This window comes from Megalopta genalis, chromosome 6, assembly GCF_051020955.1.
Source record: "Megalopta genalis isolate 19385.01 chromosome 6, iyMegGena1_principal, whole genome shotgun sequence".
NCBI lineage: Eukaryota > Metazoa > Arthropoda > Insecta > Hymenoptera > Halictidae > Megalopta > Megalopta genalis.
The window spans coordinates 5,622,939-5,650,816 of record NC_135018.1 but is presented as its reverse complement, the minus strand read 5'-3'; the positions used below and the strand labels follow the sequence as shown (position 1 = coordinate 5,650,816).

Sequence of the window (27,878 nt, the reverse complement as noted above, 5' to 3'; positions counted from 1 at the left end):
TCGCGTCTCGTTTTTACAGCTGCTGACAATCGGTAACTATAAAAACGAGCCGCAAAGCTCGAACAATCGTATCTCATCTTCCAAAATTGTCCATTTTCGTGCGCGATCTGAGCGCGAATTATCGGGAGAAATTACTATATTTCGTTTCTATCGCGTCTCATTGATCCAGTTTTAAAAATGAATCGTTGGACTATTAATCGTTGTTCTAGCGTTAACTGTTCGATGTATAATAATTGAATTCGAACGACGATAAACCATAAATGTTTCATCAATGGCCAAATAACATCTTTCAACACACTCGGCGTACATCGAAATTGCGGCAATCATCTCATTTGAAGCTACGTCGTTTCTAAACGTGCATTCATACGCCAACGGCTCAATCCTCAATCAAATAGTCTCACACACTAGCGAACGCTATCATACAGAAGAAAACTGGTCTCTCAGTCTGAGCAACGCGAGCCGAATTTCCTTCGAACATACGACTTTCATCGACGAAAAACTACCAAGCTCCATTGAAAATCCACTAAACCCACTGAAAACAAATACCCCTCCAGAATAACGTTTCCTCGGCGGAGCGAGCGTCAGACGCTTGTGACCCTAATCACCGAAAAGCCATGAACCCGTTCCGCCGTCTCTAGGAATCACGGTTTCCGGGCAGCGGCCGTCGACGGCTGCCGGTACCGAGTCGCCGCCGCGCCATTAAGTAAACATAAAAACGGGCAGCCGGGCGCCGGAAACTTTATGTCCGCCATCGGGAACTGCTCCGAACGATTTCGTCGCGTTCGATCGGCTCGGCGCAGTCGATTTTGACGAGGGCCGACCCGTCGGGACGGCCCCGCCGAGATTGAATCTCGGCATCCAGGAATCCCGGGCATCCGCCGCGCTGGATAAGTGAAAGGAAAAAAAGGGGGAAGGAAGTGGAACACGGGGAGGAAAGTGTCTCGGCGCGGCGAAATTGAACGTCGGATCGCGCGTTTATCGCGCTCGAACGGACACCGAGGCCCGTTTTTACCCTCCGTGGATATGCGCCCGCAGCGGAGAGTAGACGGCCGGCCATCGAGCGGAAAAACTAGGCGGAGAACGAATTTACAGGGGTCCGCGTGCGCAGCTGTTGTGCGAGCACTTGTCCCGGAGCTGTTACGGACGTTTTGATGGCATACGGACGCCGACTTCATCCCCTGGGAGGACTCTGTCTCCCTCTGGGGACTGCAGGCATGGAGGTGACACTGGTCCGAAGACACCTGGATGTTACTGTGTCCTGTTGTTCCTTTTTTGTAGAGGTGGTGGGTGCGATCGCATTCGTTTGGTGAAGCATCGTTGATTATATTCGGTGCAGGGACCTCGACACCGATTTCAATGACCTCGAAATATGTTGTCAAAGTCATCATTGCGAACAACTTTTTCCTTTACATGCTGTGCCGCCGGATACTTTCAGTTTCCGAGATATTCACGAAAATGACTACAATACCACTTTTTATTCAGATCGTCGAATTGACTTTGAAATGCACTATCTGCTTACATGAAAAAAATGTGCAGTTCCATTAAAAAGACAAACCAAGATCACCTTGAAATCTTAGAAGCACGTCCAGCCAGCAAGGATTTGCGACCATTGCAGGACGTACCCTTCGAAACCGTGGTAAGATTCATTTGAAACATTTTTTGAAGCGAACTCTATAGCGTAGGAGATCATTGAACGTGTTGATTCAAATGGGACATCCTGTATATGTACTTGTTACAGTTTAATATATAATTAACTTTGAAATAATTTTATGGAATTATAGCAATTTTCTGTTCGTTTTTCAAAATTTACTTTTCTGTAAGTATCCTAATACCTTTGGAGAAGGGTGTACACTGATGTCAGGAGATAAGTCTGCTATCAATGTTCTAGTAATTTTTATGTTGCTTCAGTACTATCTACTGGCAAATATAGAGACAGTGAAATGTTTTGTGATATGCTTCTGAGATTGCGAATTGTTTAAAATTGCGTGATAGTACGCGCGTCTGGCATCAAGATGAAATGTTCAGTCTTAATTTGCTACGATCTTTTATTAATCTTTCATGTTGATTGAATATTACATAATTGCAGATGTGCATGCAGTAAAAAATTATTCGCAACGATTCAGTGCTGCAGAATCGCTTAAAATCATATAATAACTAGTATTGCAAACGTCGGGCTTAAATATTCAATATTAACGTGTGAAAAAAATTCATATAATTTGTTTTGTTCCATTACGAACGATTGCAGTTATAAAAGTAATGATATAATTTCTACTAGACCATTCTATGATCAAAGATTCATTGAAATTTTCCGATGATAAGTGTATCTCATTAATTTGCTACGATCTCTTACGAATCCTTCTGTTGGTCGAATGTTAATGATTCTGGATACGGTTCTACAGTTCAGAATAGAATGAAATTCTGCAACAAATGTCTCGAATGCTAAGGTAAACATGGAATCGTAAATTCGCCAAAACCGTAAAATTTTTCTTCTTGGTTGAAAATTAATTAAACGTAAATATACACGCGACGAAAAGACAAAACAAAATTATTTTATAATCGATAATTAATCTGAATTCTACAATCGTACGATACATATTCCAAACGTCAAGATGAAATGTGAAATATTAATTTGCGGGAAATTCTTTTAATTATTTCTGTCCGCTTGCAGAACAAGCAATTGGAAATGTAAAAATAATAAAAAAATTTATACGAACCATTATGTTTGATGGTACGTTGGAATTCTACAATATCAGAGATCCTGAAAGTCAAGCTAAAATGTATCACTGAATCGTTGAAAATTCATCAAACGCTGATGTAAAAATACGCAATTATTCGTGAAATGATGCTGTAATAATATAAACAAAGTTTTTCTCAGCGTAAGTATAACTAACGAGGAGTTAAAATATTCGATATTCGTTTGGGAAGAATTTAATTTGCCTTGTTCCCTGCTGATAAATTAATTACGTGTGCAAAAGTCGTGAAAAAATTCTACTAAAAGTATCTCGAATTAAAAGTCAGCTATGTTCGATATTTATTTGGCGAAATATTTAATTTTGTATTTCGTTGACGCGATATGAAAACAATGAATATGATTCTATTACACTTTTATTGTGGTTCTGTTATAAGCCAATATTTCCATGTTCGACAATAAATCGAGATTGTATGACAGACCGTGATTCAGAACAGGGAGGACATTCATTATTAATATGCGAGGAATTTTTGCATAAAGGTTTGGAACAGCGTAATACGAGAGCACGAGCGGTTAAAGTAAAAATTGATTTCACAGTTTGCATTTATTTTAAGCGTCAGCGTCGCTTTCCCGTGGTTCTAATTTTGTTGTCGCTCTGTGAAAGGATCAACTTGCCCGCGAAGCATGAGCGGATCGTTTTAATAGTCCCGGGAAAGTGGGAAGCAATAAATCGACTGGAAGATAGTGAAATTATAACTAAAATGCCGTCCGATTATAGAATTAAGAGATCGATAGTACGTGCCATGGAACGGGAGAATATCGTGACGCTGTTAACAGCTGTACAAATCACGAAACTCGTCGAAATAAACAAATATAATACCACGAAAATATTGTTTAAAAAAATAATTCCAGAAAAATATTACTTTCGTCAACATTTGTGAAACTGAATATTGTACAGAAAAATTTAGAGATTTAAGAGAGATTTAGAGATTTTAGAGATTAATTTATAGTTGTCCAGATGATCAATAGTCATACAGGTATGTTTGCATACAGGGTGATAACAAAAGTGTTACTCTTTTATAGCGGATTATTAATATTTTGCGAAGAATATCAACATGCGTTATTTGATGTAATAAAAAATATATGTTTCGATTTAAAAAATCCTTAACGACCCTCGTGTGACCTTTACGTGTCCATAATAAGATAAACCTATTAACGTGAAAATGTGCTGCTCTTGAAACCATTCTACTTGTTCACGAATCATATTACGTTACGAATATTAACAGTCATGTAAATCGAAGTGGTAATATGTGGTGAATCACACTGTATATTTACAAAATTCAGCAATATCGCTCGGAGAGATCAACAGAGATCAAAAACCGCAATTTTGCAAGAATCTCTGGTTGCATCGGTCCGTTACTAATTACACATAATGAAAACAGGTTTGGATGTTATTCGGATTGTATCGAATAAATATTTATCAGAGACAATTATCCGAATAAATTCCTTTTAGTCGAATATTTTATTTGTATAATTCGAAAAATTCTTTATTCGAATATAAATTGAATAATTCAAATAATTCGAATCATTCGAATCATTCGAATAATGTGAAAAATTCGAATCATTCGAATAATGTGAAAAATTCGAGTCATTCGAATAATGTGAAAAATTCGAATCATTCGAATAATGTGAAAAATTCATAATTCGAATAGTTAGAAAAACTAATGTGGAAGAAATAAATGTATAAACTATGAAAAATCATTTTATATTCCATGATTTTTATCCAAACAAATTATTTTCCGTACGAATTCCAGTACAAATAAATTCTTATAAATTAAGAATAAATAAACGAATAAATTCTTATTCGAATAAAATTGTATTCGGAGAAATTTGTATCCGGATAAACTTGTATTCGATTGATTATTTCGTCGATAGTGTCGAATAAAATTTTATTCGTTCATCATTATCTTTTCTCCGTCACTCGAATAAAATTTTGCCCAACTCTGAATGAATGTAGAAAATTGTCGACGATAATCAAACGAAATGAAATGAAGACGATCGTTCCCACGGAGAAAAAGAAACAGTTGAAGAAGGTATAAGTAGATGTGTATGATACTTTACACTGTGCAACTAATCACCCCTCTAAGCCGATTGCCGCATGAATGAGAAAAGTCCATCGATCAATAACCACCCTCAGAATCGCATGCACCATGAAGAAACATCCTCCTTTGAACTTTCCCGGAGCCACGGACCGAAAAGGTGAAAGATCGATCGCGAAAATTCGCGAAACCACCGAAGGGACCGGATCGTATTTTCCATTCCTGGGTTACTCTTTTTCCCCCTTGCCGCGGAAAATGAGGGGGAAAGCTGGTTCATAGGGATCGTAATGCTCCCATAGAATTTCATAAAGCGAGCGGCCGTATCACACAGACACTCGCCGGGAAAATTTGCAAAGTACGGGAGAATTTGTGAAACCGTGAACTATTATCTCTTTTTTTTCGAAGGAAGCTGAAGCCGTGGTACGCGTGCGGACAGCTTATTGGACTGCGGATTTTGTGCATTCGTGAGAAAAGTGAGCAGGTGCTGTTTAAAACAGTAGTGAGATTGATTCCTGTGCACTGTGCAAGAAATGTAAATGCTACTTTCGCAATATTGTATCTCAATTATTTCGCAATTAACAGTAGATTGTGAGGAGAATTTAGTTGTTTCATTTGTGGGGATTTGTGTAGCCAAAGTGCTGATATCAAATTAATTTGCATAATCACAGTTTAGTGTTCCATTAATTTTGTGGAGTAGTGTATTACTCTAGCTATGACAATTAAAAAATAAACGAAGATTTTATCTGGCTTCTGTCTCTTATAATTGGTATAGATAGGTATTAAGATCAACGATCTACTTATTAGTAAATTTAATTTTGTTGTTATGCCGTGATGTTTATCATCAATTTGATACGTCAAGTTTTACATGAATTTGTTTCCAACTATTATTTGTTGCACCAGGCATCGATCATTTTTATACTGAAGATTTTATGTATTTGTACCGAAAAAAGGGACAGACGAAATTTGAACTAAAAAGAGTAAAAGCATTTAACAATTTCAATGTATCGAAACCTATTACGGACAGAAAAAAAATGATTTGGCTCTTGTTTCTTGTAGCTGATGCAGACTACGTATTTTTATTTTGCCTAACTGTCCGCAATGTTACTTTTACCAACCACTGAATACATCGAGTTTTTCCTTGAATCTCTACCTACCTACACATTGTTTCAGTAGTCATTAATAATTTTTATACTGAAGGTCTTATGTATTCATACCAAAAAGGGATAGACGAAATTTGAAATAATAAAAGAATTAAAGACATTAAAATATTTCAACGTATCATTTTCAATTAATATTAAAATTCTTGAGAATCATCATCGACTGAATACTTCAAACTTTTCTCGAATCTCTATCTAGCTACTGTTTGTTACAATAAACGCCACTCGTTAATAATCTTTACTCTGCTCTTATTAACGTTCCTTTCGTCGTTAACAATTGGATACGGAAACTTTTGCCTGCTGTTTGCTTGAACGGAAACGGAATATTTTAATTCTCTGCACAGAGATCCACAATGTCCAGCTGTTATGTCTCCAGCCACCCTCTCCGAGAAACAGACCACAGTTGGCTCTAAACAAATTCAATGTGGTAGGTGTGCAGGAATGCGGCCAGAGAATTGCAAAGGAGGACAAGTTTCCTCGACGAGTAGCTACTCACCGGCGCAACTGTATCCATTTTTATGAAGAATATAGCCGTCCCGACAGTCGCACTCGTACATCCCGTCGTGAAGCTCGTAGCAGAGCTGCTCGCACGGCGAACCGTGCCCGCATCGTCCTGAAACGCAAACAATTAACGCCGTGAGAGACCTTGCAACTCAGCGTCATCGGAAACCGAGTGAGACGCGGTCAGGAATTAACTTGGACAGAACCACGAAGTTCAGAGTAAATAACCTTGATTAACACTTTCTGAGAACGACAGGACCAGGGTTCTCAGATATACATGTAAGACATACCCATGGCAAGATGGCATGTTCACGGTAAGATAGGCTACGCGCAACTCTCATCTACCAGGTGAACACTGTAATTCTAAATTATGATCAGATTGAAGTTCTCTACGTCGTGTCACGATCGTAGTTTAGAATTTATTATGGTCACTCTTTAGACGCGTCACGCAGCTGTGCGAGACTCTCGCGCATGCGTCACCAGCCCTCCTCCTCCGCATAGCTTATTTTGCCGCGAACGCTGGTCGTACCTCATTTCGAAGGAGTGGAGATAAGCGACGCATGCGCCGTGAGTCGCATACAGCGGCGTCGAGTGGGTTTAAATGAGATAGTTGTGGCAAGATAAAAAAAGCTTTTGATGGGAACAAGATGAAGCGATGCAGTTTTTGTTTTTTCTTCAAAGCTGATGTCTTATAGAATAAGGAAAAAATGGGGAGAATATAGTATGAATATTTTTGAATCTAGAAAATTTATGTTAAACCTGAAGTATTCCAACAAAATTGTGATTTATTCGATGCCATGTAGTTTTTTTTTTTAATAACATGTTATACGTCATTTTTCTCATAGATTTTGACACGTTGATTTCAAATCCGGTCGTAAAATTTATCTGCCGTTTCAGGATTTTGGAAAAAAAAATTAGCGGCTTATCAAATCGTTTCAATGAAAAAATCACGAGATCGTTAGTTTTTTCATTCGAATCGATCTTTTTTCAAAATCTTAATCTAAACTATTATTTTTGACATACACATAAGTCAGTACCCTTTTTGTAGAACATATAGAGCTGCATCAACTAACATATACAAAAATACATGTGTGATTATGAAGTTGAAGCTGACCTTGAAATCACTGAAAATTCTGCGTTTGCAAAAGAAATTATTATCGCTATATTATATGTCCGCTTGACCTGAATAACTTTTGTTAATAAAGTTCCTCAACATCTTCAAACAGAACAGAGATATTTAGGTGGCCTTCTTTAGCTGAGACGTTGTACTATATTCTATATATGTATTCAGAGTGTCCCATAATTATGGTAATATCTGGAAAGGGGTGATTCCTGAGGTGATTTGAAGTAACTTTTTCCTTAGCGAAAATGTAGTCCGCGGCTTTGTTTACGAGCTATTTACGAAAAATAGTGACCGATAAGAGGCGAGATCAGCTGGCGTGAGTCGGCCGAGCCAACGGCGCCAGCGGTCGAGCGGTCGAATCCCAGCTCAGCTGGCGCGAGGTGGCCGAGCCAGCGGCGCCAGCGGTCGAGCAGTCGAATCCCAGCTCAGCTGGCGTGAGTCGGCCGAGCCAACGGCGCCAGCGGTCGAGGCGGTCGAATCCCAGCTCAGCTAGCGTGAGGCGGCCGAGCCAGCGGTCGAGCGGTCGAATCCCAGTTCAGCTGTCGCGCGGCGGCCGAGCCAATGAGCGGAACTGGGCTTCGACAATTTGTTGACTCGGCTTCTTATTGGTCACTGTTTTTCGTTAATAACTCGTAAACAAAGCGGCGGATTGTATTTTCGCTCAGGAAAAAGTTACTTCAAATCACCTCAGGAATCACCCTTTTCCGACTGTTGACATAATTTTGTGACATCATGTAAATACACTGTATATACTGTATACCCTATAAACTATACAGTATATAATACTTGGTCTCGGAAACGATTTCTTAACTGGAAAAATGATATCCTCTTTCTTTCGACTTATTTTTACACGTATAATCGTCCCTATTTCGATTCCACAACCAGTTATTGGCCGTCTTATGTAAAGTGTCTGTAGCAGATCTCGATCTTAAGAATTAAACGCCGAGTAGACCCAGCAGATCTTCGAGGAGCCGAACAATTTATCGAAACCGTCGCCGCGAGCGGCTAGGCAACCGCGAGTTACGACAGCCGCCTGGGTGCTTAATGAATGCTGGCGGGCGTCAGGCGGCGAGTTTTAATTAAGAGTGAACCGGTACGGAAGCAGGCTGGCCTGACGATCGACACCTGCCCATTCCTGGACCTGGGGAATGTTTAAATAAATTATGTCACGGTCGGCGGCCCGCGGCACGGCTCTAAATAACGCTGTCTGCGTATTCGTTCCGTTCGCATCTTCTTTGTCTGTTATTTGAACTGAGGAGGTTTATCATATATTTGTTATAGCGACTGTACCAATGAAGAAAAGTTATGGATCCTGTGGAAATTGTTAACGCAGGTTCCGTCGACCATAATTCATCAAACTTCAAGGACAATAACTTTGATCGACAACGGACTTCATCGACGTGCAATTACACCGAAGCCAATTGTGATCGTCTGTGACGTCGATGAATGACCATATTGATAATTAGAGTGAGGATTTGTACGTAAAATAAAAATTCACGGTAAATTTAATTGCGAGGAGCGAGTGCAAAATAGAAATGTATTTCTTTCGTTAATGATTTTAATAAGTCAGTGGACGCGTTTCGCTCGGTTCTTCTTTATCTGTTATTTGTACCGAGAAGATTTATCATTTATTTATTCATTTATTTATTTATTTATTCATTTCCTAATTAACCATTAGCTATAAAAGTACAGAGGTTTGAAATGACTTGATACAGAGTATCAAATGAGTAAAAAGGAAAAAAAAATAAGATAACCGCAAATCCTTAAATTAATGTGATAAATCTCTACGGACCATAATAACGTTGCGAAATTCTATAAAATAATACGCCTTAAGATCGGTTTGGAAAAGTGTAGTGGAGGATTGTAAAGAAATTTATGGATGAGCGCAGACTATTTACAATAGAGAAAACACACACTTATTTATTTATTTACGAATAAAATCATCATTCGAATGAAATTTTATTCGAACAACGTTTCGACTAATCTCTTCGAGTAAACTTTTATTGGTATAATCTTCGAACAAAAGCTGCGTAATAAAATGTTATTCGAATAGCGAGCAACTGGCTGCGGTTGTAACAGTTTAAATATCGACGATTTGTCGGAAACTGGAAATTTAGTGGAGGTATTCCGAAGCGGCTGCGTGACAAAACCTATCGATTTTTGACCCTCTGAATAGGAATATTCGCTTAAGGCGACTCTAAAATGCATGGTCGACAGGGTGAACGGCTTAAGACGGTCACTATCGTCGACGGAGGAGGCTGCCGGCGGCAATCATGCCGGAGCGGACGGATGGTAAGAGGATATAGAGCTTGCCGTTACGAGGACCAGGAAATTGTAATCCTGCAGGAAGTTCGCGGTTAGGCGTGAATTATTCCGGGGAGCCGGTCGGTCGCTTTGTCGATCGGCCGTCGCGTCGCGGCGCGGCGCGATCCTCGAAGCTCTTTCGCGCGGAGCGAATCGCACGATAGCGGACGAGAACGGGTGAGAACGGACGAAAACGTCGAAAGGAGCGACGCTGAGTCAGCGTTCCGGCCGTGGAATAATTAAAAGATAAATGAACCGCTTCCTCTTGGCCGGGATTCCCGAAGTTACGGCTAAAAACGGACAGTGCTTTACCATTCCAAGAAATGATCACCGTTTAACCGCTAACGCAATGAACGTCAGGCCGCCGGGCTTGGATGCAATTATTAACTCCGCCGGATTTAATTATAGGCGCCTCTGCGAATCGGGAATTATATTTAAAATAATTCATTCTGTCCGCGGAATTCAACTGTTGGCAGCTTCCTGCCCGTCCGTATTGTTGTTTCAGCGAAATATCCCGGTAGTATCGTAATTACTAAACAACGACTACTCGTTTTCCTACGCGATCAATGGTCCGCGCGGTTCGTTTGTTCCCGAATTCTGACTTTCATCGGGTTCTCTTCATTTGTCGATTCTTTATTGTCTGTCCGGTGTTCGTCGTCTATTTTCAGTTGGTCGAGTAAGAATGGAATCAAGTTTTACACGTTGAATGCCATGGGGGTCACCGGTGACCGGCACTTAACCTGGCGGTGACGCCATGGGGGCCACCGGTGACCGGCGCGCCCAAATTGATAGAAATATATATAATTTAAAACAAATGCAAATATCTAAAATTTTGTATTATTACCATCGTCGATTCAAACAGTGACCCCTGTCGCAATTAACACGTCAAACATGGTTATACACTGTAACTTATCCATTGCAGATAATATTTCAACATTATATGTATCATATAAAAGAAAATTCATCGTGGCGCCACGGACAATTTCTGTAAAACCGGCGTGGCATTCAACGTGCTAACCCGAGAAAGATAACCTACGTCGCAGAGGCGCCTGCGAAAGACTGTTGATTTTTGTTAATTTTTCATAGAGATCTAGTGATTTAAGTTTAAAATTACTTAAAATATAAAAAAATATAATATAAATGCATTTTATTTTTACAATAATGCCAAACCTTTAAAATGACTAGATTAACTTAAATAAATATCCATTGTTAGTATAAAATTGACGCCTTAGAAAAGCATGCGCCTCTGAAGCGTATGGTTATCTTTTACGTACGTTGTCATATGGTTATCTTTCTAGGGTTAATAGAGAAGACCTCCACGTAACACGAACCTCTACAACGCGCCAAAAAGGTTTACAATGCATAATGAAATTAAAATATCTAAGCACGAACAACTGATTATACTGGAGCGAAGATGTTAGAACAACTTTGGACGATTCGGACAGAGATTAATAGACCGCAGATTTATATGCATTTTTGGCATACGCAAATTTATGAAATGCTAGGGATCCTTTATTTTACCCAATTATTAAAGAATAAGTCGCGTGAAAATACGAAATTGCATAAAAAATCTGCAGTCTAGTGATTAACAATCACCACTCCGCGAATGTGTTCTTTCGATTTTGTTTAACTGATTATAAATACATAATAGTATGTAAATAAATTATTTCTTTCGTTGAATTGATATGGGACAAGTATTATTCGTGTTACGAGAGGAACTGATGGAAATAACTTATTTGACATTTCAATCAAAGGTTTGATTGGAACGATCATTTTCGGATTTATTATTCTGGTATGGCCAAAATATCCTCTCTGAGAAATTATTCATTCGTTTATTACATATAAAATGCGACAGAAATGTCACGTACTCCAGTTTCAGAAATAGCATCGAGTTACCTGTATTTTTATTTAGTTGCAGCGAATCAAATATCTTACCCGATAACTCACATTGCTGTACGACGGTTAGAAATAGAATTAAATTCGAAATAGAAATTTTCTTCATGGATCACAACAAATAGAAACAAAAGATAGATATTTCGTTCTTCATTCAATACTTTCAGAGAGTTATTGATGATATATAGGTAAATTCTCTTAATCTCTGTACTGTTTCAAAATGAACCGTCCTATTTTTATTATAAATGCATCGAATCCGCTATCTAGTTACGTGTAACGAAATCGGCGTAATTTTTTGAAAATGATATTTATACTCTATACTGAAATTATTTTAAATGAAATACAAAACACAATTGTAGTACCACTACATTTATCTCGCCAAATCAACGATGAGCACTTCTTTTCGTTCTACACAAAATATTTTCCTCGAGATTTGCCCGCTCGCACACCAGCTACAACGAAGCCTAACTTAATTATGAGAGGGCAGTAAGTTCTCCCAAGAAAGCCCGAAGCTCGGAATTGAAAACGGTAATCGACATTTAGTCACGATTCTTCGAGCCTCGGCTCGTTTTCATAAAAACTCGGGGCAGTCGACAAAAAAAGGCAGCAGCCAGCATGCTGGTTTATATTAATATGAATACATAATAATGCTAGAATAAAAACGATGACTTAACTTTTTCATTTCTAATTTTTTGCTACGATTCGAAAGCAATTCGGAGGCCACATGCCACGATTCGACGGAGATTGGTCTCGTACCTTGTACAGTAATTTCTCTCTAATTCGCGCTTAGATCGCGCACAAGAATGGACAATTTGGCAATAATCGTATCTCCTCTTCTCAAATTGTCTATTTTTGTGCGCAATCTGAACGCGAATTTTGCGTTGTCTTCTGGGAATTCGTGTCGCGTGACCGACCCTTAGTATCGACGTAGCAATAAATTACATAGGCGTAGAACTGGCACAAGGAAATTCACAGCAACCCGAAATTTGGCATTTTCGGACGATACTATTGTAATTTACAAATATTTTTCCAACTATGCCCGAGAGATGACAATCTGCCGGAACGTACAGCATTGCCGTTTCTCTCATGTAAAATGCAGCAATGGTATGTAACCGGTAGGATGTACCCTCGTATTTCAATTCGAACAAAACGATAGTTGATCTCTCTTCTAATTCTTCTGTTGCGCCAGAAGTTATCTCCTGTGAGGACCAAACAAAAACTCCAATCGAAATCCCCCCGATCGAGACAATAAACCATTTTCGCCGACAGTTCTCAAAGACAGTGGACGCAATACGTTCCAGTTGGATCAATCGATGGGGGGGACGTTTCTCTATTTTTCGTTAATGAATCCTGGCGAGGAGAATCATGTTCGACTACTCGAGCATATCTCTGGTTCTCAATAACATCGAAGAGAACCTCGATTGCTGCATAGAGACGGAATTACTCTTCCGCTTATTATCTTAGAATACTACGAATTACGAATCTACGAGTTATTATGTTATTTTATTATATACGAATTATCATGTTATTCGATTATATACGAATTATTACGTTATTTTATCAAATACGCATTATATGTTACGTTACTTTTTAATTACATAGGAATTATTACGTTATTTTATTATGTAGGAATTATTACGTTATTTTATTACACACGAATTATCACGTTATTTCACTTTGTTCATTAGACTAAAAGGTGGTTATAAGATAAATATAATCTTTCTTCTACTTGGAAAAAATTATTATTAACGCAGTGATAATGCATCAAAAGCGTAAAAGGTGAAATTTAAGAGATTGCTTCGTCTAAATAAGGCTGAGAGAACGAGGTCATCTTTACGATCTCCTTTTTAAGACACTCTGATGCGATCTTCCTTTTAAACTTTTAGAATATTTTCTTTCAGAATATACATCATTGTCTGCGACAACGAATTTTACATCGAAGACGACGTACATAAATATTTAAGAGCACTTCCTCAAATCTAATTTAGTCAACGAAGAAGTAGTTGCAAGAAACCGAAGTGAAATAATAATTGATTTCTCACCGAAGAAAACCTTAGTGACTCAGGAATGAACAAGACCGATGTCCCCAAATTCTTCAGAATTTGTTTTCTACGTATAAATCTACCGGTGCAAAAGCGTAAAATCTCCTAAATCCGACGACAATCATTTGTCGTACGAGTTATGTCGGAAGAGACTAAGTGTAGCAACAAACATTCGTTCCATAATAACATAATTCGCGTAAAAGCTGTGCGGACGCATCGGGGGCTTAATCTTTATCGTGCGTCAGGGGATCATCACGTCTGACCGCAACTATAATTTTAACGTGCTCGCTTGGAGCACGCCGTGGCAAAAGAAAGATGAAAACTCGGGGCGGTAGAACGATTCACTGCTGGGAAAGCCGGCATATTCCCGACGAAAAAACCCAAGGAGATGTGTAATTACTTTTACGCTTCTTCTCCTGCCAACATTTCCAGAGATTACTACTCCGCTAAATTCCGAGGCCCCGGCGCGGCGTGTCACGCTATTCTTCCGGCGGCTATTGTTCCACGCGCTCAAACACACTTCCTATCTTGAGCTATTCTTCCCTGACGATACTAAACGACGTGTAATTAACCGTGCGGCACCAGAAAATTTCATGTTGCCAGGGCAAGCAAGCCGAATGAGGATCGAGCTGCCGTGATTAAACCCGCCACCAATTTCATTATTTATCCATTGAACTCTGATTGACCTATCAGACAACTAAGTTAATCTTCCGCTCGTCGTTTCCGCGAGGATATCCTCTAAATTGTTTTGATATTGCGTCCCCGCGCGGCTGGAAATTCCGTGGAATTTCATCGGACGAATTTACGCGCCACTGTCAATGCAGCAACGTATCAATATTAGCACGAAGTTAGGATGTTTCGTATATCACTAGCCGAGGATATGTGAAAGTAAGTTATCGTAAACAGTACTAATTTAACCCGAGAAAGATAACCTACGTCGCAGAGGCGCCTGCGAAATAAACAACTGACTGCACCGTTTTTCATAGAGGTCTAGTGATTTAAGTTTAAAATTACTTAAAATATAAAAAAATATAATATAAATGCATTTTATTTTTACAATAATGCCAAACCTTTAAAATGACTAGATTAACTTAAATAAATATCCATTGTTAGTATAAAATTGACGCCTTAGAAAAGCATGCGCCTCTGAAGCGTATGGTTATCTTTTACGTACGTTGTCATATGGTTATCTTTCTAGGGTTAAAGTGATCAAATGCAAGTACTCGTGCATTTATAAAATATGTAACTGTTACGAAAGGATATTAGTATTTCTGTTTTGAATTGCCGTTTCATTGACGCAGAAAAAATGTTTTCTTACTCTGATCTTTATTAATCGAATTGTGTACATTTTTATGGAGATCCGCCGTGTTCGCTCGTTAATTATAGATTTTATGGATTTACGATGAACGCGAGCAGATGAGAGAGTAAATAGAGTGAAGAACTTTATTGTTTTCAACCGATCGAAATGATTGGAGCCGATGCAGGCAATTTTTGTCTTCCATAAAGATGCACAGTGTACTCGTTGCAGGACTGCAGATTTCGTGCATTCATGATGAACGCGAGCAGATGAAATTTAAGGGAGTAATTTGATTGAATAACTTTATTATTTTCGGCCGATTTTTATTTTGCATAAATATGCATGAAAGAAGTTAGACAGGACGGTAGAAAAGATCAATTAAAATTATTATAATTGAAGGTGGATTAATCATTCGAGTCGACGAATAATATAAAACTAGCTTTACAAGAGCTGTGGCATAAATTTAGAGTAACCGAGCGTACCACAATCATGAATAATTTTCGAAAAAGGATTCGGAAATGTACCGAAGCAGAGGGAGCAAATTTTGAACACTTAATATAAATTGTATTGTTTCTGCATTTGTGATTGATACAACTGTTAAAACTTAACTTCGAACATATGCAACATTAAATAGAAGCGTCCCCGTTTCGGAAGCAGCTGAACATAAACATACGGATACAGATGTTCAGAATGTTCACCGCACTTTGTACGCTCGTATCAGAAGCGATTGGAATTAATACGTGGCATAAATTCACAGCGTAATATGCATAGTTATGCGAACAATAGTTTCGAGTTTCCGAGTGCGTGCGCTTCCGTGATGACAGAGACGAATCAATCTCCCTGGAAATCGTCACTCGCCGGCTGGAAGGTAAAGAACAACTATAGTTCAATTCTGCGAAGACAATTTCGTCGGTCTCCGTGGCGGGCACCATCGCTCATTAGGATAATTAACGTCAACGATCCCGTCACTCACGCCGAGCGCTCTATTATTCCCGCGAGCGAGGGATTCCGCGCGTCGCACGTCCCGTCCCGTCCCGTCGGGCAAGAACTTTCACCCCTGTCATCCCTTTCTGCCACCGTGACCTGCATTTCGAGATCGGGATCCTGCGAACGAGCTGAAAGAGGGATCCTGCAGCTGTCCGAGCAGAAACCAGTTGCTCCGGAAGAACTGACAATTAGACGAACTTCGAACCGTTTCGATTGCGTCTTCGCGGAACTTCGAGAGCTGGTCTACCAGAGTTTCGACCCTACATCTTTACCTTTGAGCGTCCACTTTGGAATCGGTGTCGAGAGGCAGGAGTGTTGAATTTATGGTAGGGGAAAGTAAATACAGTAACTTCTCCCTAATTCGCGCTCGGATCGCGCACAAAAATAGGCAATTTGGGAAGAGGAGAATACGATTATTCGAGCCTTGCGTCTCGTTCCCATAGTTGTTGATAATCGATAACTATAAAAACGAGATACAAGGCTCGAGTAATCGTATCTTCTCTTCCGTAATTGCCCATTTTTGTGCGCGATCTGTGCACGAATTAGGGAGAAATTATTGTAACGCCTCCTTTAACAACACGCGTATCACGAACTAATTGCAACATCACTGGTTAACCCGAGAAAGATAACCTACGTCGCAGAGGCGCCTGCGAAATAAACAACTGACTGCACCGTGGATGACGCAAAGACTGGAAGCACCCACTTTGCCAAGGCATGTGCGAAGCAACATTGAAAATATTCTTCCAAAATCTGCTGTACAGGCTTCCACAGATGATGAAGAAGAACCCTCAGCCAAAAAAAGGCGTTATTGCAGTCTTTGCACGTCTAAAAAGAAAAGAATGTCAAAGATGACCTGCGCCAAATGCAAAAAGACAGTTTGTGGTGAACACAAGAAAGACGTTTGTCATGACTGTCTCTAAAGAAATTTTTTGTAATATTATAGTTTTTTTTACACTGATTATATTATAGTCTACTAGTTTGTAAGGATAAAACACTATTTTTTGTGATATTTTACGGGATTTGTTCCCATAAACCGAAGACTGTTGATTTTTGTTAATTTTTCATAGAGGTCTAGTGATTTAAGTTTAAAATTACTTAAAATATAAAAAAATATAATATAAATGCATTTTATTTTTACAATAATGCCAAACCTTTAAAATGACTAGATTAACTTAAATAAATATCCATTGTTAGTATAAAATTGACGCCTTAGAAAAGCATGCGCCTCTGAAGCGTATGGTTATCTTTTACGTACGTTGTCATATGGTTATCTTTCTAGGGTTAAACACAGCGCCGTTCTAAAACGAAAGGTCCTATCTGCAAAAGTTTGATGGATTGCTGTATATATTTTCTACACGAGGTTTTAATGTGCTACGCGAGATTATAGGATCTCGGAAATGTTGAGATGTTTTGAATATTTGGGGGGACAAAACGAAATAAAACGAACGAATAAAAAGATATGAATAATTATCGTGAAAAAAATGTGATCGCTTTAATTGTGCGACGCATTTTTGGTAAACATTTTCCAAAGAGGTCGCAACGGCTAACTCGTTAAATTTCATCCGTGACGTTTCTGTTATAAATGAACGAAACCCGCAGCATATTTATTGCAAACAAATTAATCGTGTTATTTGTACTGGCATGCTTGCTGCATATTGGCTCGCAATGCTTTACATTTAAAGCTTCTGTTTGTCCAAGAATTAAGATTGATACGAAATCGAATATCCTTTGTTTACCCGAAACTTAATGTAATTAAATGCGGTACAAAAAAAAATGTCTAAATACAGTAAAAAAAGAGGTCTAAATACAGTACACGTCAAAGCAACAAGAATTAAAATCTGGAAGTAGATAGTCTCCAGCAATTATCGTTGCTTCGAACGTCTGAATAAATCTTGGCAAGATTTCACTGGACCGCATTTCGTCTTAGGCCACGAAGAAAAGAACAACGGGAGTTAGCGGCGAGCTAACAGAGTAAATGGAGGGCTAAGACACGGTTCCCAGGAGATAGCAGATTAGGGAAGGCATCACAGGTGAATCCTTCAAAGCCGAGCCGTAGACAGAAGTGCAATGGATCTCCTGATTAACCAACACGAGCCAAGGGTCACGCGTGCAAGCGCGTACAAAGCTGTGCCAGGTATGCCGTCCAACTTGTAATGAGACGTCCTGTGCAGCAATCCGATTGATGGGTTCGCGACCCCAAACAATCCGAAATTGTCTCCCTGAAAAGACTCTTCAGCAGCCACCTAACGACGCGCGCTTCCCTAAACGATCGATTTAGCTGGTCGAAATTCGGAACACCTGCAAATTGACGTTTCTCGACGAAATGTGATAAATATCGGGTAAGGATCCGGCTGTACCGACACATTGAGCATAATTTTTCGTTCATCAATATATTTTTAGCTGAAATTTACGTAAAAACTAACTTTTTTTTTTGTATCTCGTTATACAACTATCTCTCCGGTTATAGAACTAAATATTTTTAAAACGTTGATATGAAATCTAATATGAAATTAATGAAAAATAAGAAGAATGTGAATGTCACAATTACCGATGTTTCAAAAAGTTACTTGTACCAGTTATCGTGATCGAAGTACGCATCGATGGGTCCCAAATATTTCTAATTTGTTTTCCATTAATTTATTAATATATGTATACTAAATTAACTTGCCGATAGCCTATCCAACTTAAATGTGAAACCGTTAAAGTATATAATCTGCATTTAAACATGAGGTATGATCACAGCCGGTACGGCCATTAATTACGGAGCGTCGATAATACGACGAGAGAACTTACTTCCATGATCGTTTTTGTCAATAATTAAATCCTATATCCTACGGTTGAATTAACGCATATACAGAATTTTTTTGAAATTATGACATGCTATTTTCCTTGCAGCGGCAGATATAATAATTATTATTAATAATAGTATATAAAGATAATCAATGGTACCAATCTTTTACAGTACAGACATCTTTACCAGACAAATTTACATGCAGGGAAAAGCTGCTCGCAGTTTCCTTGAAGCAAAACAATGTGTCAAGAAATTTTAAGACCACGGCAAGCCGCGCGACAATTTCCAACATTTGACAAAGAATAAAAATTTGATGGATGTCTAATGCAACAACAATCTTTTGTCTTGCAGAAGATTTTTAAAACTGAATTTCGTCCGTCTAAATCTACCGTTTTGGTTGTCGTGCGACGGTGCCGAAAAATGGCGTTTGGAGACACAGCTTGGGTCACTTTAGAAGCCGCCGTTAGAACTGAAAATCTCGTTCAGTCATGAAGGAAATAAAAATCACTAACGGTGACTAGGATTCGTTCGAACAGTGCTCGGAACCGTTCACGATCCGATTACAAGCGAAATCGCGGGCTGGACAAAGTCGGCGCGCCCTTTTTTCCGTTCCGTGACCCGAAAAGATATCGGGGAAACGGTCTTTCAATCTTCTAAATGGCTTAGTATCGCGACGTATCAATCCTGAGAGCTGTTCTGTTGAGAGGGGGATCGACGACAAATTCCTCCTATCCACTTCCGGTCCGAAATATCGGGAGTTAACGTCGAATTGCCGTCTCCGCGGAAAATTCTCCCTTTTGTAGCCGACTACGCTCGGGCTCGGTACTTTTGGATAAGGAAAATATTCTGGCCGCGAATCTTTAATAAAAATATTGCACTCCTACCGATGAGATGTTCTATTTGGAAGGAAGAAGCGTCGCATTAATGTAAATGTCCCAGCGATTGGACGATTAAGGAAAAAATTTCCGTCACATGTCGTTCATTAAACTAATAAAGGTTGTAATATACAGAGTGTTTCATTAGCGTTTCATTCGCCGTTATCGTTAACGATACTAAAAAATGCTAGAGGAACAGATTTTGTGGTTCGAAGGGACACGCGTTGCGGTGAAAATCGTTTGTTTTTGTCTTAATGATCATATCTTTCACGATTTCAAGGTCATCGATGTTTTCACAAATGGGATCACATGTTTCTATTGTTACATCGTGACAGCCAAGATCAAAACGAGTCCAATGACCACACTGAATCGCTTAACTTTCGACGATAAAATAAAATAAATTGCTGTCACGGCTGATAAGTATGCAAGAAATAACTTTAGAATTTTTATAAACGTTGTAAGAGTAGTGCAGTTGTGAGAAATGGTCCGTCGTCCGAGGGTTAAGCTATGGAACGTTTGAAACGAAGTTCCCGATCGGGAACGGTATGCGCCGGAGGATTAATAAACAAAGCGTAATGAAGATTGGGGGGTTGGGTGCAGAAGCGGGAAGTTAATGGCGGACATCCGCTCCGATCGCGATACCGTGTGGGTGGAAATGGGGTGGTCGAGTACGATCGGTATTTGTGCTCTCTTTACGGGGGAAGAAATTCGTGTCGGTGACCGGGCCTCCGTAAATACGGGTTCCGATTTCCATCTCCGGAGTTTATCGCAGTGTACGAAGTTGCCGCAGGGTCAAAAGCCACCCCTAACAATAAGTCCACGAGCACGTACCGGGATATAGGTACGGTGCCATCTAGATTGGCTGGCAATGGCTTCCCAGGGAAATCGTCGAAGAAACTCCCGGCGATTCGATTGGCCGGGCCACCGACTCCCGCGTCCACCCCCGAACCACCGTCGACAAATAACGTCGAATTTTAGGGGATGAAAGAGAGGGATCATCTATCGCCTTTAACTCGCATCCGTGTCCCGGTTGACAGATTTCCCGGATCGGACGAGCCGTTCGAAAGGTTCCTAGAGAGGAAGAGCTTGTTCTCCAACGCTTAGACGATCCTCTCCGACCCCGGAGACGCCGAACCCGGGCTCGTCCAGGAGTGCATAAGCGCCCGGAAATCCGCGCCAGTGCTGGAACATTGAATTTTCGAAAACACCGAGTACGTACCCAGGATGTCGTTTGGAACGCGAATCCTTTGGCTACTTTGACCAACTTCCGACCGAAACCTTTCACCGGCGGACGCGCCGTCAGAGTTAAGCGACAGCTCCGAAACGTTCCGCCACGGCTAACATAATTTCGTGTTGCCGATTTCATAGAATAGCAACGGGGATCGCAACAGTATTTATTGTTTTACGTAGTTTAATTTTGTTGTAGACAGGGAAGAATGTAGAGAGAACATTTGCGTGTTGACAAGTAAACGAGGCGATGAAAGCAGAAATGAATAAATACTGTAGGAAAATAGCAACGAGTCGAGCGATAACCAGATCGCGGATCCTTATGAAAATTCGCATTTTTACGAAATCCTTATCAATTCGTTGTGGTGAACGTTATTCTACGTTCGCGCGTAGAATAATAACGCAATCAGTTTTCGATAAAATATGTGCGCTTAATTGCACTTGAAAAACTTGCACGAATGCATATAAATCCGTAGTCTAGTGATAACATTCGAAATTGAGCAATGTATTTTGTTTCGTTGTGAATAGAGGCGAGTTGAAGAAGATTAATTTATATATATAGAATATAATATATATTAATTTATATATATATAGAATGAGTAAAAAGAATTAAATTTATTCGTGCTTTGGAAACATAGAAACGAGTTGAATAAGAACATTGGAAATTTATTATTATTATGTATTATTATTATTTCGAAAAAAAAGTTTCCACAGTAATAATTGTTTGCTACCGAAAACGCTGACGAATATAATGAATAATCGAGAAGATTAATTTATATCCTTGTCGAGTGAGCAAAGTAGTAAAAGAAATAAAATAAAATTTTTAGTCGTGCTTTAGGAAAATAGAAAGGAGCCGAATGAAAACATTGGGAATTTATTAATTATTTTATATTGTTGGAAATAGAGAAGACTAGAGTAAGATAAATTTCTACGTCGACGAGTGACAAATTTATTGAGACGAGTAAAATATCGGAAAAAGTTTACGTAGCAATATGTAATTGTTTGCTACCGAAAACGCTAATGAATTTGAATATTGGATAGCCGAGAGAAGCGTATTTGCCTGTTTCGCGTGTTGTTGCACCCCTAGTTTGGCACGATTCCCGCAGTTGTATTCTGTTGCGAGTGCCGGGACGACACGGATTAGTCGGGATTTGGAAACCGAGGATAAAAACGCTCCGACGAAAATCTGACACGGTAAGATAGCAGTGGCGTGCGCTGTGTTTCAGGGTTGAATGACCTCCGGCCAGCAATGCGTTACATTCTACGCCTCTCTGTTTCCTCGTATATCTCCGCGCCCGGGAGAATGACGGAGCGACACAACTTTGCGATCCATCATGCTCGCTTCAAAAGGAATATCCTTCGCGAACGTACACCGATACCTTCGTAAATCATCGTCCGTTCATTGATAAAAAGAAAGGTGTCGATAATGGTCGACTTTTCGCCGGGATTTCTGTGGAAATGGCGGGCCCGTTTCCCGTCGCTCCAACCTCAAATTTATTGCCGAACGAAACAAAGAGAAGCAGAGGCTACAATAATTTTTCTAATTAACCATTACACGTTTTCTCGACCTAAAAGTTCATAGGGATGATCGGGACAGAGATATTTTTCGGCAAAACAGATGCTCGGTGTTCGTGGACTCGAAGTTTATCAATTATTTACAGCAACATATTGAGATCGTATATACGTGATACTATTGTTCAATCAGGTTGAACGAAACATTCGAACAGTTCAAGTGTTATTATTGTGTTATTATATAGACTTTTATGCGATCGATATTATTAAGTTCTTCCAATCTTTTCACTGTCCTAAATTATACCTAGCTATATTCGCCATAAAAGATTTCAGTTTCCACCACTACTATTTTACTTCGTAGTAAATTTTTCATGTTGTTATTTTATACACTGGCAAAGAATAAAATACAATGGATGGTTCACCTGGAATTAGATTAACTAATCGAACTTAATGAAGTAACTAGTCTCTTTCATTCGGGATCACAAGATTGGAATCTTTGAAATGAAATTTATGTCATTAATTTGTAACGTTAAGCACTGTTTTTAGTACTGAGTATTATTTGTACGTTTCAGTAAGACGGGAAATACGAGGAAACAGCCTGGAGAATACGGTCTGAGGTTATCTGCGAAAGGTCGAAGAGTTGATTTTTAGATCGTAGGAGGCATCTATACTCCAACTTTTCTCTGACTCCCAGGCGATTTCAAAATAGCTTTGCACTTCACAGGATAGCATAAACAGGTTTCAAAGAACATGAAAGGTGCAATGAAGCGGAAATGCGCAAGAACATCCGGTCTCCATAGAATTTCGCAATGTATTAAACCTCGCAAACTGTTCCAGTCGCTTCTATCTAAATGCAAAATTCTGTTCCCAATTAAACATCCCGATGGTGCTGCGACAATTATTTGAAAGGCAGAAGGGTTTAACGCAGTACAATCGCTAGTGCATATTGAAATCAAAGCTGCACAAATTCGTTTCACAGAACAATAAACGCGGAGCATCAAAGCTGACCTGCAGCTTCAAAAGAAGGCGAGAAAATTACACAATGAAATAGGGATGAATTTTATCGACAAGGAAAGTAAGATCGCCGAATTTCATAATTGCATAGGCAGAACAAAATTACCTCTTCGTTACTTAAGGGCGAATTAATTGTAATAACGTAATTGCTCGGAATGAAAATGCAAATCATCAATCCATACTAAAATAAAAAACACTGACGTTATTCCCCAGTACGAATTACACCTCTGAAAAAGTTCTACAATTGTAACTACCCTGGCAAACATGAAAATTACCTAAGTATTGTTAAAAGAGAAGTTGCATCTGCGAACAAAAGTATTAAAATTGCAATTACTCTGGAGATTCTGAGGGGTAAATTGCACCCTCAAAACAATAATTAAAATTACTAGTCTACATATACTAAAACATATTTCGTAGTTCAGACACGTGTTCAGTTACGCCGTCGCTATTCATGCATAAATTGCATCTGTAAAATTGCCGGTGCCCTTGCCAACGTAACAGTCACTTAAAAATTACCGAGTGACGAACTTTAAATACAAAACAAGAATATTAAAAATAGAACCGTTACTCCGACAGTGTATTCACGTATAAAATACTCCGAAAACAAGATCGTTCAAACTGCAATTAATCCGGCGACAATCAGGGGTAAATTGCATCCCTAAAATAGAAACTAAAATTACCATTACACTAAAATCAAGGAACACGCTCCTCAATCGTATCACGGTATCATAAAAATCGTAAAATAAATTCTCGAACGTTAGTTGGCAGCCTAAGAATTGTACTTCTCGGCACACAACTGAAAACGGTAGCCACAGAATTCGAACTTCCCATCGACGTCAAAGCCCAGCCGGGCAGGAATGCGAAGAATTCGGTGGCAAGATAGCTGAGCAAGTATTTTGAGAACCGCTGCCGGCCAACAGCCGCAGCAGAACGCGGGGGTGGGTTTCTATAGCAACGGGGTGCTCTCGGACGCGTCGTCCGGCTCGTTCGCGAGCGGCATCGCGGCGATTTGGAAACGTTAAATCCGGAAATCTGTTCGCCGGCCGTTAATCGTATCGACATGTTGCTCGTTTTTCGCGAAGTTGTCGCCGTCTACGTTGGACGTCGACCGCTGACGAGCGCACGGCGACGGCGGACGCGTTGACTTCCAGCGAGAAACGAGCGCCAGAGGCCATCGGAAACGGTGAATATCGATCGGTGGTTAAACGCAGAAGCCTTCCAGGAAATTTCGGCTTTGCTGGTAATCAGCTTACGCGGGGGAGGGGGGCGAGGCCGGGGAAACTGTTAAACTTCGGAATCCTTGGCTCGGACATCTTTACGCGTCTCGTTTCTTTGGCTTACTTGTTTTTCGCATTTCCGGCGGGGACGATACAGCTTCTTTGGACTCCTGTTTAACGGGTAGAACCGTATCTGGGCTGCGCTGGCCGCGATGAACGAATTAATGCTCGCTAGCTCGCAGTCACAGGCTGCTGGACCCCGAAATGAATATTCGAAACTTTCCACCGTTTTTCGAACTGGAAATTCTCGGTTGGAGGATTTACATTTTTCGGGAATTTCGAACGATATCGTTGTACTCGTGACATCGCGGTTTTAGGTTAGTTCGTTGCGAGGAGGATGTGCAAACGAATTTTAATCGTCGTAAAACGGCGACTATGTCAATTCTGTGGCCATAAGAAAAAGCGTCGCGCGAGTCACGATTTCAAAAAATTTAAGTCATTGCATTGATTGTACTGCAGCGTATAGAATTTACGTATTCATCAGAAAAATTGCTGTTGCATTAGGAACAACAGAAAGGTTAATAAGTCTTCAAGAAATATCTTCAAAAATATGTTCGGAAAATTTGCTGAATAAAACACAAAATTGTCACGAACATCGTCAGTAGTACAGTTGCGAAATTTGTTCGCCGTCTGAAGGCTGAAACTGTAATATTACCGAAGGTCTGACATTTTTCAATGAATTTTTTCGCTTTTTCGGAGGCTGATGCAGTGAGTAATGGATGGTAACGTTTTCTGTCTAGATCTGGTCAGTACACGTCAATCCAGAGTTTAAATAATCTGAACTGAATCATTTACTACGCAGACGATTTTCTGAAATTTGCCATTTGGAAGTCTGACACTTTTCGATGAATTTTTTAGTTTATTTCGTGGCTGACGCAGTGAATTATAAATAATACCGATCTCTGATTGGACCTAGGTTGTGTATATTAGACAAACTTTGGGAAGGTAATACGTAGACTGACATTTCTCAATTAAATTGTTGTTTCCAGTAGTAGCTAACAGAACCGGTAGTACAGGATTCTATTTTCTGTTTCAATCGCAGTTTTATGTTAAAATGCATTCGCAAATGTTCTATAAGTTAATATTAAAGCAAAACTCAATACATAATTGAAGGTTTTCAAAAATGAAATACAGAAATGATCCATTTTCGCAGATCAATCTGCAGAGGCTGTAACAAGTTTTCCCAATGTAAAAGGTTTTTCGTCATTTTGTGCCAACTTCCTGCAGCTTTGAGAATAGGAACTTAACCTCAAAGAATGGGCAGTGCTTTTTTCTGTACACGTAAGTAGCCCTTTAAACTCCGTGACGAGTGCTGTGCGCCATTGTATACTTCGCCATTAACGCTTTCACAATTCTGCGTCCCATATTGAACTCAGCATTTCGTACATTTTTGTATCGATGAACAAAATTGTGCATGTAGGTATTAAAACAGCAGAACGATTCATCTTATCCAAATAATGCTATAATTATATTATATTGTATTTCAATTACATTGTAATTCAATTATGTAATAATTATTATATTATATTCAAATCGTTCTCCTATTTCGTAATTACATTGTATATCAATTACAACGTAATTCAACTGTATTATAACTCAATTACCTAACTCAAATCTTTCAGTCAACTTAGTTACTATTTATTTTAATCACAAGTGTAAATGAAATACAATGTAATTGAATTTCAATTACACTCGTGATTCAATTGAATTACATTGTGTTTGAACCAGATTGTATTTCAATTGCATTCGTGATTAAAATAATTATTAATTAAATTAACTAAAAGATATGCATTGTGTAATTGAATAACTTTATAATTTAATGCAATGGCAATCTGAATGACTAATTACAATGTAACTCAGTTACTTCATAATTACAATCCCTCGACTAATTCAATTGTAATTCAACATAACTCTGCCGTAGTGTTAAAACAACGACTGAAACAGGCCTGAAAACTGTGTAACCTGTGCAAAAGGCGACCGACCATCGCCGCTTTGAAAAAGCAATCGTCCAGAGCATTCGAACACGAACGTGTTAAATTATGACCGGTCGGGCTGGACTCGGCGATTCGAGGCCAAGGGTTTAATAACCGTGCGCGTTTCCCGGCCGAGGGAACCGAGGGAACAGAGCACCGAGTTGATCAGGAACAATTTCTGGATCGTCCGTGAACGTGGGCGGGCAGGAAATCTGGCAGGAAAACGAGGTTCGAAGTCAGACGCGAGCGGGCAGCACCCAATCGTTACACACGCCGCTGCTGACACAGCCACCGGCCGGAATGTTTGTTTTAGAACCTCAGATCGTTAATCCTCGGAGCTCCGAAGGCGTGGGCGATTAACGGCTCGCCGGATCAACGGATCCGCACCGCGCGGCCAGGATTTGTTCGGGAATTTGTGCAAACGGGAGCCGGCACGGTGCGAGATAACTCTTTTGTTAAACCGATCGTCAAAAATTCCGACGTCGAACCCGTTCGTTGTATCGAATTTATTCGGACGGCTTTTCACGCGACTTCGTCCCTGTAACTGTCCTACGCGTAATCCAGTAACTGTGATGCGATCTCCGTTTTTAACTTCAATCACACGAGTGACAGTTTCTCAGGCCTGCTTGTTGGATTAATCGTGCGAAAGTAATAACCAGACTGCGGATCTTTATGCAAATTCACACTTCTATTCGCTGTGATACAAAAATTCGAATTAATGAAATGTTTCCTTCGAATTTTAAACATCTGCGCAAACGATTCGCAGTATAATAATCCTCCTTTAACGACACAACAAATATTTCTGTTTCTATTTACTGGATTCTCGCCCAAGATTCATTTTGGCTGAGAAGAAAATACAATCTCCGAAATTTTACACAGAACAATGTTTTTAATAGAAAAATTCTCGTTGTGTCAGATTTTTAACAGAAGTTTCAGGTATAACCAATTTCTGATGAAAGTTTAAGTTTGTAATACTGTACACAAAAAGGAGCGTATAAAACAGAATATTACATTAACCCAAGAACGCTTGAGATATTGCAAGGCTCAAGGTCTGCTTAAGGGTCGGTCATTTCGCATTCATGCAAGTAACATTGTTATAAATATTGTTGTTTCTGTC

The 27,878-nt window shown here is 39.5% G+C and overlaps 1 protein-coding gene across 3 annotated transcripts in view; it reads right to left on the bottom strand.

The window, feature by feature from the left end:
• Positions 1-27,878, bottom strand: part of LOC117223764 (EGF like, fibronectin type III and laminin G domains protein pikachurin) — a 393,877-nt gene that overhangs the window by 279,487 nt on the left and 86,512 nt on the right. For all 3 annotated transcript variants that reach the window (XM_076523267.1, XM_076523265.1, XM_076523266.1), the window contains one exon: positions 6,442-6,558. In XM_076523267.1, coding sequence (XP_076379382.1) covers positions 6,442-6,558 — 117 coding nt within the window. The remainder of the gene's footprint in view (positions 1-6,441; positions 6,559-27,878) is intronic.